This window comes from Populus euphratica, unplaced genomic scaffold (assembly GCF_000495115.2).
Source record: "Populus euphratica unplaced genomic scaffold, PopEup_1.0 scaffold126.1, whole genome shotgun sequence".
In the NCBI taxonomy this organism is placed as follows: Eukaryota; Viridiplantae; Streptophyta; class Magnoliopsida; order Malpighiales; family Salicaceae; genus Populus; species Populus euphratica.
This window is the reverse complement of record NW_011500016.1, coordinates 167645-183030: the sequence shown is the minus strand read 5'-3', so window position 1 is coordinate 183030 and position 15386 is coordinate 167645. Positions and strand designations below refer to the sequence as shown.

Below are 15386 nucleotides of genomic sequence, written 5' to 3'. Positions count from 1 at the left end.
TAAATATTTAATCACTTACAATAAAAAAATAAAATCTAAAAAGTGTAATGATGAATTTTTTTTACTATATTTTATATTTATATATAGCTTATTTTATAAAATATAACTATATATGCCATATAATATTATAAAGATATAATCTTGTAAACTTTTTCATAAATAAAACCTATTAATTTTTTTTTCAATTTTAAAAGTTTAAAATATGTTTTTTTTTTTATATATGAAGAAAACTAAATTAGTTTATGGTTTAAAGATTTTTTTAACCAAGTAAGGGTTAAATTTTTGGGTTTTTTGGTATGGAGATTTTTTTTTAAATTAAATAAATATAAAAAATATTTTGATATTTTTTTTAGATAAAGATTGCTTCTTTTTTTCCTGTATAGGTAATTCATTAAAAATTAAATTTTATAATTTTTTTAAATAAAATATTTTTATTTATCTTTATGTCTTCTCTCCTCATGAGTCATAACCCTGAATAATGGCAGAGAAAAACAAAATTGAAAAACCTTTCAAAAATCAAGATTCCAGCCAAGACCCACTATTACAAGCTACTTTTTCAAGCTAAGAACTCAAGAAAGAAAAGCAAGGAACAATCAGAGAAACCAATAGGAGAAAAAGCTGCCCTATAGCACTCGACAGAATTGAAGAATTCACTCCACCAAACTTTTCCTTCACTTTTGACACCCAATTCAACACCTATTCTCAAGATTTCACACCCAAATTCGGATCTTTTAACTTAGTGCCATCAACGAAAAAAAGATTGGATGATATTGTTCTCTGTTTTTATTAGAGCTCAGAAAATAAAGAAGGTCATCAAGAAGACAAGCAGTAGGTAGGGGTTAGTGAAGAAAGAGTGGTTGGTATTAGCACATTGAGAAAGTCCATTGATGGGAGTAGAGAGAAGAAGCGAGAGAGTAGAGAATAATTTGATATTTATAATTTGATAAGAAGAAGCGAGAGAGTAGAGAGAAGAAGCGAGGGAGTAGAGAATAATTTGATATTTATATTTCAAAACAGTGCACGTTTTGTTAATAAAGAGAAATGAAAGTGTTTTCCTTAAAATAAAAAAAGAAAAACACTTTCCTCTCATAAAACCTTTTGTTTTCCTTTGACCAGAATTGAGTTTCCTTTGATTAATTTTCTTTATGTTCACCAAACATAGAAAAGTAGAGAAAATAGTTTTCAAGAATTTATTTTCTTGGAAACAAACAAGCATAAGTTAATTAGAATCTATAATTGAATTTAAAATAAATATAATTGACTGAATTTTACGATCAACCTTTTGATTTAAATCATAAAACTATTTTTAGTCAAAATTTATAAACTAACTTAAATCTAAATCCAAAAGTTATGCTAAAGACGGCATTTATAACGAAAAATAATAAAAAAACTAACTTAAATCAAGATATGAAGTTTACGCCAAACACCACGTAAATAAGTGCGTGTTTCCACTAACCTATTGCAAAATTGGAAACGAAGATTAATTACTACAATTCTCTCCAAGACTGGAAGGTAATATTTCGTAGAAGAAAGAGAAGCGCGAAACAGACAATGGCGGCAACCGATCCACAAAGGCAACTCCTAACCCTAATTCGTGACTTTGCTTCCGAGAAATCACAAGGAGGTGAGTGCCTCTACCCCTGTACTTTTCCTCGTTTAGTTTCGGAGAAAATGAAGGGAACAGAAATTAAATCTCACAGAATCCTCCTTTCATCTCATTCAAAACCATATTGCCTTGGGTACCGTTAATTGGAAGGAATAAGTAACCAGGGATTCATATGCTGACTTCCTACTTTCTTGGTTACCAAACACAGGCTTCTCGAGAAAATGCGGGAAAATAGTGGAAAATCTATCGATTGAGAGGCAAATATTATATGTTTTGTTATTTTATTTTGTTTTATAATTTTTCTCCGGTGTTGTAAATTTGTGTAGAGAGAAGAGTGGTTGGGCTAAAGAACCGAATAGTAGAGCTTGGATGTCAATTGGATGCGGCAAATGCAGAGATGGAAGAGGTGAAGCGTTTCAAAGAAACCACTGAGCTAGAGCTTAGAGGCTACGAATTTCAATTGGCTTTCAACGACGTATCTATTCAGACCCTAGAGGTTTGTTTTATTTATACTGCTTTACTTCAGTTTGAATTGTTTTTCTTCTTCTTCTTAAATTAAGATCGTCTTTAATACTTCCAGGCAAGGATTTCTCTGATTCAAGATGAAATATCTTCGGTTGGATCTGAAGTAGAGGGTCTTAAGGTAGTGATTATTGCGTGTTGCTTTCCTCTCCTTTTCTTCTTATTTTGGATTAAGTGAGATTACTTGCGCTTTTTCAGTCTTTTTTTTTCTGTTTCTGATTCTTGTTCACCTAATTGTATGGGACACTGGGCTTGGGCGCTATGAAGGATGAAGAAGGGGCTTCACGGTAAAGATTGCTATTTATTTTACTTAGTATTCTGCTACTTCTGATCACATGACCCATTGCCTCATCGAAATTGATTTAAGCAGTCGTATTAATTGCTGCTGTTTCTTTAACGTGTTTTTGTTGTTCATGTAGAGATGAGTTTATCCGCCAGATGTTTGAGCTCAATACTAAGATAAGGTTAGTCGCACTTACTGGGACATGTGTAAATTTGATTGGGAATTTGTGTTTGCATTAACAGATTGTACATGTAGCTTCCCGGTGTACAGTTGCATTCGTCTTTGGTTAATTTCATGTTTATTTGGAGACGTTTCCTCTTGAAAAATAAATTGCTGTGTGTGTGAGTGCATATGATATATGTTAATTGGTTTGATCTAGTTGCTAAACTGTAGAGAAAGGGATTAAAAAAACATACATCGTTGTACCTTATTGATTTGGTCAGATCAATCCCTCTACATGAAAAATGCTATAATTGACCCGTCTATCACTATGGATGGTAGCTCATTAAATCTTTTTGTTAGAGATCCTTGTTAGGTTGACTGGTTGAATTTGTTGCTCAAGCCATATTATTGGTTGACACGGTCAACTGCTGTGGATCTAGCAGTGGAATGGTTCAATTGTGTTGTTGTGATCGGGGACTAGAGGAAGGCGTTGAGGTTGTAACAGTGAAATTGACATGATGTGGATTTGTGACTAATCTAAGCGAGCATTTGTGTAGTTGAGAGTAGTAGATTGATTTGGGTATACAACTTAGATGTGGCAGTGGTGGTTCTTCATGTGGAAGAGAAACTGAGTTGGTTTGAGCTTGTGGTAGTGGTGTTTTACTTGGGTTTGTTTGTGGTGGATCCAGGTTGTAATTTTATGATGAGTTTTTTATTTAGTTAGGAAGTTGGTGTTGTCTTGATAAAATAAGTTGTTGGTTTTTCTTAATTCTTTAGTTTTAGTTTTTAACAGGTTTAATTTTTTTTAAGATCACAACCTTTCTATTAGTTCAGTAATTTTTACATTCAACAAATATGTTACTATTTTTTTTTATCCCCCTAGTTTTTTCATGTGTTTCCTTTCAATTTCTCAAAATTAGAGAATTAGGTCTAAGTGGGACCAGGTGGACATTTGTTAGCTACTCATTAGCTATCATTGGGTCAATCGATGTTGTTTTGTCAATCAATGAGGGATCATTTACATCCTTTTTTCTTGTAAAAGCATTGCTATGACCAGATCAATTTGGTATTACAAGGACATATGATAATTTTAAGTTGTAAAGAGGAAAGTAATTATACTGGACTAAAAGCCCATATAGTATCTGTTCTGATTACTTGTGTGGTGGCTTGGGGTGATATGGTTATCTTGGGCAGTGAAGGATACATGAACCATTAAACTCGATCATTGTATCAGAAAACTTATCTTAGTTTAGATTCCATTTTATTTGTCTCCTGTTAAGCCTTACAGGGAGAACCAAAGTTTCGTTCATTGTCCATCATGCTGATATTTCTTTAATAATTAATTTTCTTTTCCCTTTCCTTCCTAATATTCCTACTTGCTAATATTGTTTTTTTTTAACCTCTCTTAGGATCTTAATGTTTATTATTAAAATGAATCATACTGTCAAAACAGACATCACACACTTGTGAAAAACTTATTGGGGTCCGGGGGGGTTGATAATGACCTTACTTCAGGCAACGAGTCACGGTTTTGGGTTCTTGAACCTTCCCCTAGCTTGTAAGTTTGGGATGTACTAGTTGTTAGAATTGTTGCCATTAATATGCAACAATTATGAAAGAAGCATTTGCAACCTATTTTAAAAAAGAGGGATGCCATTGTCAAAAGGATACAATATTATGTGGGTAATTATCAAATAAGTTGCACAAATCATTGACAAAATGGTTGTAACCTATGTGCTACCACTATTAGTATCATAATTTATTGTCAAATTGTCTTACCTTTGATTTGGGGGGGGGTTGATAATGACCTTACTTCAGGCAACGGGTCACGGTTTTGGGTTCTTGAACCTTCCCCCAGCTTGTAAGTTTGGGATGTACTAGTTGTTAGAATTGTTGCCATTAATATGCAGCAATTATGAAAGAAGCATTTGCGGCCTATTTTAAAAAGGAGGGATGCCATTGTCAAAAGAATACAATATTGTGTGGGTAATTATCAAATAAATTGCACCAATCATTGACAAAATGGTTGTAACCTATGTGCTACCACTATTAGTGTCATAATTTATTGTCAAATTGTCTTACCTTTGATGTCTATTAATAAATGCATTATTTGAGAGAGAAAGTGAGGGAGGGAGTGAGAGTAGGAGGAAAAGAGAGGAGAGAAAGAGGATTGGCTACTAAGGCAACAACCCTGCTGCTTTATGCAGTAGTGTGTAAGAACAAAGAGAATTGAGTTGAGTGAAGTGATCCTCCTCATTCATGTGTTGTAACCCTTTTTATCTATCTCTAATAATATTGGCTCCTCCCGTAGATATAGGTGGTTTGCGAAACCACATTAAATATTATGTTAATGTGCTTGGTCTTCAATGAGCAATTATCAGAACATCGCCGATCGGAATTCTCAACAATTGGTATCAAAACATTTAGTTTAAAGTGGTGTTTGATCTTTACTAAAAAATAAAAGTTGTCAAAATTGTGTGTTGACCATACCACCATGTAGAGGAAAAAGAGACGAGCACATTGGTGAAAATGGTGAAAAATTATGATGCGGTACATGGTCGTACACACCCAGATGCGCTGATGAGGAGGCTGCCCACGGGCGTAGGCACGCCCCACGTATTTTTTTCGCTCAGATGGGCTGACTTGATTTGAATACCTGATGACCCGACCCACGTGATTAACTAGGATAGGGATGGCATCATCATGGTGTTAGCATGCAAGATTGGCATGCCATGTCAGCAACCTGTCGTTTGACATGTCAGCACAGTGGGACCTACTTGCCACGTCATTAGCTGCGAGTTAAGTTGAGCCAAGCCGCGAGCCGAGGTATTGGATCCAATATGGTTGATCCTATGTGCAACCGAATCTGATATTGAATCTGGGCCACTTATTAAGCTAGAATTGTTTTGATCAAATCTTAGCTATTTGAAATGCGATTTGGATGATTTTAGACTTGTTTCGAGCTAATTTAATCGTTTCGGATGCAATGGTACGGTTCGATTATTGAGATTTTGATCAAAAGTGATGGTGGTGAATTATTAAAAGAGATTGTCTTATCAGGAGGCATTTGAAGGTCATCATGGTAGTCGATGAAGATGAATAAGAAATTACACATGTTTGTCCTATTATATGTGCTGAACTGCTAAGTGGATTGGTTGCCTTGAGGGGAGGCAAAATTGTGACATTCTGAACACCCGATCATGTGGACAATTAGAGGTGTAGAGTGAAAATTAATGAAGATCAATCTTGACGAATTTAAGCACTTGTCTCGCCAGATATTGAGAAATCAGGTATAAAACTAAGATATTGTAGATCACTTGTAAAGGAAAGCTACAACAAAGCTAGCGAATGACTGTATATACAGAAAGACAATACGATAGATAGATATGGCTTAAGAAGTTCTGGCTAAAAGATCGGGTTTTAAGTGGGACCAATGTGACCCTTCTAGTTTTTCCTGGGAACTTACTTAGTTGAAGGATTATTCATACGATATTATTTTTGTATATGTAATATTTTGTAATAAAACTGTTGAAGACTAGCAAGATGACGACATAAAGGAACAGTTGGGTTCTGTATGTTTAAAGATCTAATAAAGTAGTGATTTCTAAAAAGAAGTTAGATTCGGTGACTGTAATTTTTGAGGGGAGAATTGATAAAGACTCTGATAATGGAAGAGAAATACAGTAAGAGCATAAAGATTGACACCTTATTTCGACTTGAATATATGTTGTGACAAGATTAGTTGCTGTCAAACATAAGCAAGGAATAGGGAGATGGAGGACAAAAATTGCACGAAGGCACACGAAGATTGTGCAGGAGTACTCGTAGGATCTAATGAGGTACTGTAATGAGATAACAGGTGCAAGGAAAAGAATTGTTCCCAGATGAAGCTTAAAACAGAGACCGTGTAGAAGTTGTACAACATGAAGTCTCTTGTGCTCTTGTTGAAGGCAACATGCGAAGACCTTTTCAATGTATGCAAGGATGGAAAGATGAGTTGTTGTAGAGACATCTAATTGAGGGGGTGCAAATGCCTGTGATAAAAGGCGACTGTCTATGAAAGACAAAGACACCAAAAGAGAGTTAGTGTGGGTGGAGCTATTAAGCAAAAAGGCGTAGAAGCTCCAAACATAGAAACTGAAATGGAGGATTGCGAGGAGTGTACCGCAACTCTTTTTTTCTATGTGATCAGTGATAGTGATCTCTACCATAGTTTATATGGTGATAGAGAATTTTTGAGCCATTTTGAAGCATCTCAATTGAAGAAGAATGCGATCGCCTATGAAAAGCAAAGGCACCTTGGAGAGGTGTGCGAGCCATAATATGAGCCCATGTTTAGATCACCCTCTAACAACGAACGAAGACACCTTATAAAAGGTGTGAAGGCCATGATTTGAGCTTAAGTTCAGAACCCCCCAGAGCTGATTTGATGACTAGATGTGAGTGGACAGGTATATGGATAACCAATGAAGTGGTTATGATAAGTATAAAAACAAATGCAAGATTGATTTTCATGGATATTGCCTCATATTAAAGATCAATGAGCTAGAAAACATTTACCTTGGATAATAAGTGGATGATTTGTGGAGCATTAAGACGCGATTGTTATGTAGAAGCAGAGGGCATACACAGGTTCTTAGAACAAGTTGATTTTTATCAAGATGGTGAGCTCGGTAATGACATCGTAACAATCAGAGGATAAAGACATATGGATCAACCTTTAATGGTTGCCCCCATGATTAAAGGTGGAGAGCTACCTGAATTTTTAGGACTAAGAGCGAGAGACTCACAGAGAAATAAAGTGTGGTTTATAGGGTGGAACAAAGGGTGGATGCCACTCCTGGATGAGTAGACTCTTGAAAGAGTGGTGAGCTCATGATCACATTAAAATATTCAAATAGTGACTATTGTACTTGGAAATAGAAATTTCTGTTTGAGAAGATATTGTAAATCTTGGTGTGAGGCTTGATAAATCATTCCGGGCCGAGCATGACTGATACGCTCGAAGGGAATGTTGTCCCAGAAACAAGCATTAACATTCTTCAGATAAGATATGGTAAATCATCTGATTGAAATTATCATTTGGAGTGAGCAAATGGGTGCTTGGGTGACTCTGGTGATTGAAAGGTTTGACAAGTACCTGTAAACTTGGTTGAAGACACTCTCAGGATGGTAAGCTTGGAAGAGCCGCGGGATGCAAGCTTATGCTGAAGAAGCAAGATGACAATTGCCCATATGAATGACAAAGGGGGTAATTGGTATCAGAGGAAAAAATTGTTGGGAATCCTAACCGGTGATATTCTGATAATTGCCTATTGAAGGCTAAATATATTAGCACAATATTTGACATGGTTTAACAAATTGCTTACATCTACGAGAGAGAAGTCAATATTATTAGAGATAAATAAAGAAAGGGTTACAACACACATGAAAAAGAAGGATCACTTTACTCAACTTAACTCCCTTTGTTTTTACACGCTACTGCACAAGGTAGCACGGCTACTGCCTTGGCAGCTATTTTTTTTTCTCTCCTCTCCTTTCCTCGTACTCTCACTCTCTCTCTCACACACACTTTTGCTCTCAAATAATACTTTTATTTATAGGTATCAATAACAAGACAACTTGACCATAAATTATGATACTAATAGTGACAACATATGGGTTGCAATCATTTTGTCAATGATTGGTACAACTTGTTTGATAATTACTCATCTATCATTATAGCCTTTTAACAATAGCATCCTTTTTTTTTAGAATAGATTGCAAATGCTTCTTTCATAATTAATACACATTAATAGCAACAATCCTAACAGAAGTTGTTGATTAGTAGATTGCAAATGCTTCTTTCATAATTAATGCACATTAATAGCAACAACTTCTGTTAGTTGTTGATTAACAATTTGTAATATAGGCTGAATTCTTTTGCAACCGTGTTTCCCAGCTAACATTGTGTAGGACAACTTGGTCCAATTTCACCTTTCATTACGAACCATTTGAACATCTATGAATAGAAAATGCCTGGCCATTGTGAGCTGCTTCATCTCTGTTTTGCTGCCAAAATTTATACTGGTTTGTGTAAGTTTTGATATTCATCACTACCTATTAGTTTTGCATTCAAGTCTTTTGAATTTGAAGCAAATTTTTCTTAGTCAAGGGTATGCTCGGGCTGCTTCTTGTTTGCTTTTTATAGAAATATCAAGGACTGGCATTATATACACGCATAAATCCCCCCTTTCATAATTGCATACAGCATGGATTTTTATGACTCAACCGCATTCCATCTGAATTACCCACGCTTTTATGACCTTTAACAACCTTATTAGCTTATCTTATGGTTTGAGTTTAAACCAATCTCTCTCTAAGTTCTTAAACTGTTGCATTCCTTGGATGCATGATTCTTTTAGCTTGGCCTTAAGGCTCGAGAACATCCCGCTGTCATTTTATTAAACAGAAAAGTAGAAAAGCAGGAAAAGAAAATCAAGAGCTTGTGCATTTCATGGTTTAATGCCAGTGCACCTTGTGAGAAAATGTGAAAGCAAATATATGGGTATCTTTAGAAGGCAATGCGGATATTAGAATTATTTTCTCAAATTAAATTTGAGGGAAAAAAAATTCAAAAGAGAAAAAAGAAGTGCTGGCATTTCAGATAAGCTGCAGAGAGGATGCTGTGTGAATGTAATATATAAATAGGTGTAGATTTTCTTCCTCATATCTCCTAACATTTTTGCTCATCTCAAACTATTGAAAATATAATTCTGATCTACAATTTTAACATGACTACCTATATGGGATATCCTTCATAATTGTTCCCTGTTCTCGATACAGGAAAGTTCACAGAACAGTTTGATCTATTTGCTTCGTTGTCCTCTCCATTTAAATGAATAATATGAATGTGATACTTTATATTTGAATGTACATTCTGGTAGTAGAGGAAAACTACTAATTTGTCAACTTATATGTTACTATAGGAAATTCCAAGCGGAAAAAGGACTCGAATCTCAGAAAAAGAGCAGCTTTGGAACTACAGCAGGTGATGCTCCTGTATAGAATATTTACAGCTCTAGCAGCTGAATCTGTTTCCATCTGTTAGTGTTTATATTTTTTTATGTTGATGTTAATTCATGAGTAATTTGAGTGGACTTCAACATCTTTTTTCACACAGTAAAATTTCTAAGCATCTTTGCCCATGGAAGCAGGCTTGCTGAACTGTACTGTATACTACCGGTGTGTTCTGGGAATGTTTGTTTTGTTTTTCAAAACTTTATGCTTGCTTTCATTTAAATATCATGTTCATCACAACAGATTATATAGACAACTGTTGTATCCATGAAAAAAAGGTCAGATAGGTACTTGAAAAATTCAAGGCAGTTGTATGCATTGTGGTTATTCAACCGCTATTGTCTTTTCCTTTTCCCTTCATGCATTCCTTAATGAGATATAGATTGGTACTTGTTGCTTTGGTTTCTATGTTGAGGGATTTCTGCCTTTATTTCATGAGCAGACTGCAAAGCTGAAAAGAAGGTAGTCACTGGTGTTGATCTAAGAGCTCTTAAGGATGTGCTTGCACATGTAGCTTCTCAAATAATTAAAGAGGAACAAGAATACCTAGCAGAGGAGAATATTCTAAAGCAGGTAAGAAGTTGGTTCAAGAGTTTTATACATGTTTTCTGTTGTTTATAGAAGAATTCTAGAGTGCCTCCTCAACAATTCTACCTACCTAAAAGTCGATGAAAGGTTTCTTTGAGAACAATTTTAGCTACCCGTTTCTTCGCAGGTCCAGGAGGAATATGTTGACCTTCAGAGGAAGGTTTCTCTGGTGGATGTGATAGTGAAAGAAACCGAACTATTGCAGGATTTAACAAGATATCCTTACAAACATCACATTGTGTGGAACTGGCTGTCTGTTCATGACTAACCATACTCTTTCTAGGAGAGAGATGAGTATCCAGGCAGTTAGTTAATGGTAAATGATATTGAGAGTAATGCCGAGACATATGAGCTGCCCATTAGAACAACTGACATGGAATTTCATCCTTCTAAAACTGCCATTTACAAAAATAGCTCTTAAAGATGTTTCTATAAGCTACTTATGAGCAGTTTTTCCAAGATGTTTCTAGAAGTTTTCTGAAGCTCATAACTCATTGATGTTAAATGGTGAGTTAATTTTATTTTTCTACCATCTCAACCATGAAAAAGAGCATTTATTTTTTTATTCTTACTTTTTTTACCAGTAAAGGGGGGAAAAACACCTGAAACTTTTTGTATACCAAAAGTAAAAGTGGACTGCGATGCTTTCCAGGAACATTTCTAGTAAAATATATGATGAATATGCACAAAATTTAAACATCTTTGACTGGAAACAAGCAGACTTCCGAGTTGGAACAGAATTGTGCTTCCCTTGGTGAGCAGTTGCAGGATAGATGCATATGTCCCATTTGTCGTGCAGATAATGTTGAGGCCCTGGGAGGCGTTCTTCAGGCAAACGAGGCAAATTGATTGTGAGTATTCTACTTGTTTTTGCTTCATCCTAACTATATACAAAATCTGCACTGAAATTTGGAAATTGCAGTTATTAGCATGTGTTACTATGTCGAATTTTTGATGGTCACAATTAGACTGGGAAGCTATTGTTCTATGTTCTATTGAAGCGTCTGATGGCCTCCGAAGTGGAGAGGTGTTCTCTGACTGTTTTTGGCATTTAGATTTTCATGGTAGACCTTTCCAGTATGTATCCTATAGTATTTCAATTTGTGAGTTAGATTTCTGCCTCTGGTCGTTCCTTATGACACATGATTAAAGGAAACAAATCATGTAGTTATTAACAGATGGTAGTCACTTTCATTTAATCAATTTTTACTTTCCAACGACTTCATCTAAAATTGCACTTTGAAACCTACTAAGTGAATTTCTTTTCTAAAAAGTAAAAAGTAAAAAAGATAACTAAAAACTGGGGCATTTTGGATCCCATTGACTAGAGCTTTAACTGTTGAGCTTTAACAGTTGAGTTTAATAACTTAGATTATGGATTTTATTGGGTTGAATTAATTTTTTATTTTATTATATGATATAAAATTTAAAAATTGATTTATTATATAAAGGGTAAAATTTAATAAGACCTTATGCTAAATAATGGAATTGAAAACAAAAAAAAAAAGATATAAAAGAAAGGCCCATTAATCAAGTTATGATTTTATTGGGTTGATTTTATTTTTTTATTTTACGAAGAAAATTATAAAAATTAATTTACCTAATATTAAAGAATAATTTTTTTTATAAAAAACTTATCTTAAATAATGGAATTAAAAAAAAAAAAACTAATATTAAAGAATAATTTTTTTTAAAAAAACTTATCTTAAATAATGGAATTTAAAAAAAAAAAAAACCAAAAGGTATTCTCTTCTATTAATACCTAGCCAACATGCTAAATTTACCTCTTCTTGGTTTATGAACTTTTAATTTTTTTATTTTAATATATGAAAAAACTAAAAATGATTTATTATTAATTTAATATTAAAAAATAAATTTTAATTAAAAAACCCATGCTTATTGATAGAATTAAAATAATAAAAAATACATATACCTGCTTTTCTAAAAAGACTAGATGTGGGGCTCTAGATAGTTCAGCATGCCTGACATGTATTTATTTAACTGTTAAGAAAAAAAATTATTTCAAGCAAATAATAAATATTGAAAAGTTAATAAAAAAATTAAGAAATATAGTTGTGTTTGGGTGTGTGGTAAATCCTAGTATTTAGGACTTATCTATTTTTATGTTTTAAAAATATTTTTTAAAAAATTTAATTTTTTTATTTTTTGCTTTAAATTATTTTTTAATTCTTAATCACCTTAATATTGAAATAAAAAATAATTTAAAAATAAAAAAATATTATTTTAATATATTTTCAAGTAAAAAGTATTTGAAAAAATTATTATTATTATTATTATATTTTTAAATATTTTTCTAGATTGAACACCACAATTAATTTTTTTTTAAAAAAGAAAGGCACAAGAAAGTACCGAAGCGTTGCCACTTCTACAATTTTTTTAACGACTTAAAACTTAAAAGCCGCCTAAAAATTAGGGCTCACTGTATTTGGTTTTTTAAATTTAATTTATACACTATTTCTACCTTCAAACATCTTACGGTCATCTTAAAAATATCTATGAGCTATTTTAATTTGTTTTTGTACCATTTCTAAAGATTAAATATCATCTAATTATTTACAAATATTGAATCAATTCAAAGGTTTTTAAAAATACATATTCTTTTCTCTCTTTCTCAACTCTCTCCCTTTACCATTTTCAATTTCTATGAGTGAAATATCTAGTTAAATAAATAATTTGAAACCCAACATATTAGGAAATATCCCAATCATAAATACCCATAATTCTAAAAAAAAAACTAAGCCTTTCCATTAGTTTTTATTGGCTTTTTTCTTTAATAAATTATTTAAAAAAAAAGAATAGGGAATTGACATTGAGAAATTAAAAAAAAAATGTTTAATTTATAGGTAATCAAATGTAAATTCTTCGAAAACAAGAGCAATGTGCAAGTTTGTAGTTGTTTAACTATATTTCTGCCTCATATTAATTAACCCTAATTTAACAAAAGGGCCGTTCTGCCTCATATTAATTAACCCTAATTTATTTTTAACAAAAGGGCCAGGCGTTAACAATAATTATCATATGACCTAAATCTTATTTGCTTATTGGATCCAGTTTATACATGTATATATATCCACCGTACTATTAGAAAATTAGCAAGTATAAATGAAAATATTAGAGAAAAAATTATGTCTGTATATTCTGATAACCTTTAATAATAGAATTTTTTATTTTTATACTTATCAGTACATATTGATAAAAAAATTTCATCAGTATATACCAAAGAAACAATAAAGGGTATTATAATGAGATTTAAAAATGTAAATCGTACAGCGTCATGATAGTTTTATCAACAAAATGATCAATGAAGTTACTGATAAAATAATTTTGTTTTAATGCCATCATTGATATTTAATTTATAAATTGAGCCCTTTTTTTATGCATTTTTTTCTGTAACAAACAACCACCCTATTCTTTTCCAATTTTAACATGGTTTAACATTTCATAACATATCTGGCGATCACAATACTCAATTTGTTAGCATATGTCTTCAGATTTAAATTTTATTAAGGATTTTTCACTTTAAACATGCAAATCTACCCTTTTTTTTTGTAGTGTATGTATTTTGTTTGGATACTTACTTATTTTATAGTTTTTCTCATACAAATTTATTATATGAATTTTTGATTTGTACATATTAGGGCTTGTTTTAGATTTTATAAAATTATATTTGTTTGTAAATTGATGACTTATGTTGAATTTTTGACTTGGGTATTTTATGATGAAATAAATAATGATTTATTTAACAAATCCATCTTATATTTTGTCAATTTTATTGTCGAGTTGAAATTTTTTTTATAATTATGTAGAAATTTGAATTTATGCAGATAATTGATAATGAATTAAAAGTGCTATTAAAATAGATCAAATAATTTGAGCTAAATCAATATTTTTGCAAATTATTTAGTTAATGTAGTAATTAATACATGTTGTCATCATTATTTTATATAGGTTTGATGTATGTAATAGATGTCATTCATAGATATATAGAAATTCACTACAAGGGTTGCAGAGGATAGATTAATTATTGTAATGAGGTTCATAGTTTTATTAATTACGTACTATCTAATCTGAAAAAATATTAGTAGAGTGAGTATTAGATGTTCATGTAAGAGATGTAAAAATAAAAATTTTCTTAATCCATATATTATAACGATGCATCTTCTACAAAAAAAAAAAGTTTATGGAGAAATACTCATGTTGATATGCACACAAAAAAATCATATGTTTCTCATAATATCATAGTGGAAAAGATGGTTGGGTCAATTTCTAATTCTAAGAACATGCATGAAGTTGTAGATGATAATAGTAATTATTATAAGAATATAGTTATGGATGCAATGAGAATGAATTAGGATCATGTCGCTTAATATTCAATTATAGATGAAGAATCTAATATAGACACAACTGGTTTTTTTTTAAAAAAAAGATTATGATGAATCATTAGGAGATAGTTACACGAATTACAGTAAATTATCAGCTATTGCATAAATGTTCAACATCAAAATAGATCATGAGTTAAGTGAGGCCAATTATGATAAAATTATCAAGTAGGTGAGAAGCATTTTATCTGAAGAGAACAGACTAAAAGAGAACTTCTATGTTGCTAAGTTCATAATGAAACCCCTTGATTTAGGATACCAAAAAATTAACATGTATCTAAACTTCTACATATTATACTACCTTGAAAATAAAGAGTTGATCGAGAGTGAAATACGTGAGCATTCTTGTTATAAACGTATAACTAATAGGGAAATTACTCATGTTGCACATAGAAAACTTAGATACTTCTCAACCATATCTAAATTGCAAAGGTTATTCATGTCACCAAAGATTATTGAGCATATGACATGACACTAATCACATGATGCAAAGGATGAAGTAATGATGCACCTTTTCGATGGTGAAGCCTAGAAACACCTTAACAATGTGCATCTTTATTCAGTGGAGACAAAGAACATGCATCATGTGTTATGTACAGATGGATTCAATCCATTGTGGTTATTTATTGTTCTTTATTTTAATTGGTCAATCATTAGGAGATAGTTACACGAATTACAATAAATTATCAGTTATTGCACAAATGTTCATTGACACGACTAAAAGGTTGATGTCTTCTCCCAAGTATAGGAGTGTCGAAGTAATAAA

At 32.3% G+C, this 15386-nt stretch overlaps 1 protein-coding gene across 5 annotated transcripts; it reads left to right on the top strand.

Moving 5' to 3' along the window:
- Positions 1-1414: 1414 nt before the first annotated feature.
- Positions 1415-11419, top strand: LOC105141687 (spindle assembly checkpoint component). Of its 5 annotated transcripts, none has more exons than XM_011048988.1 (10): positions 1415-1624; positions 1933-2102; positions 2187-2249; positions 2396-2415; positions 2548-2592; positions 9542-9603; positions 10072-10205; positions 10348-10436; positions 10937-11071; positions 11143-11419. In XM_011048988.1, the coding sequence occupies exons 1-9, from the start codon at positions 1552-1554 to the stop codon at positions 11067-11069; spliced, it is 789 nt and encodes a 262-aa protein (XP_011047290.1). In that variant the 5' UTR covers positions 1415-1551; the 3' UTR covers positions 11070-11071; positions 11143-11419. The 5 variants fall into 5 exon arrangements, with proteins under 5 accessions (XP_011047290.1, XP_011047292.1, XP_011047291.1 ...); XM_011048990.1 differs by having other exon boundaries at positions 11222-11331; XM_011048989.1 differs by having other exon boundaries at positions 11189-11331.
- The last annotated feature ends 3967 nt before the right edge of the window (positions 11420-15386 follow it).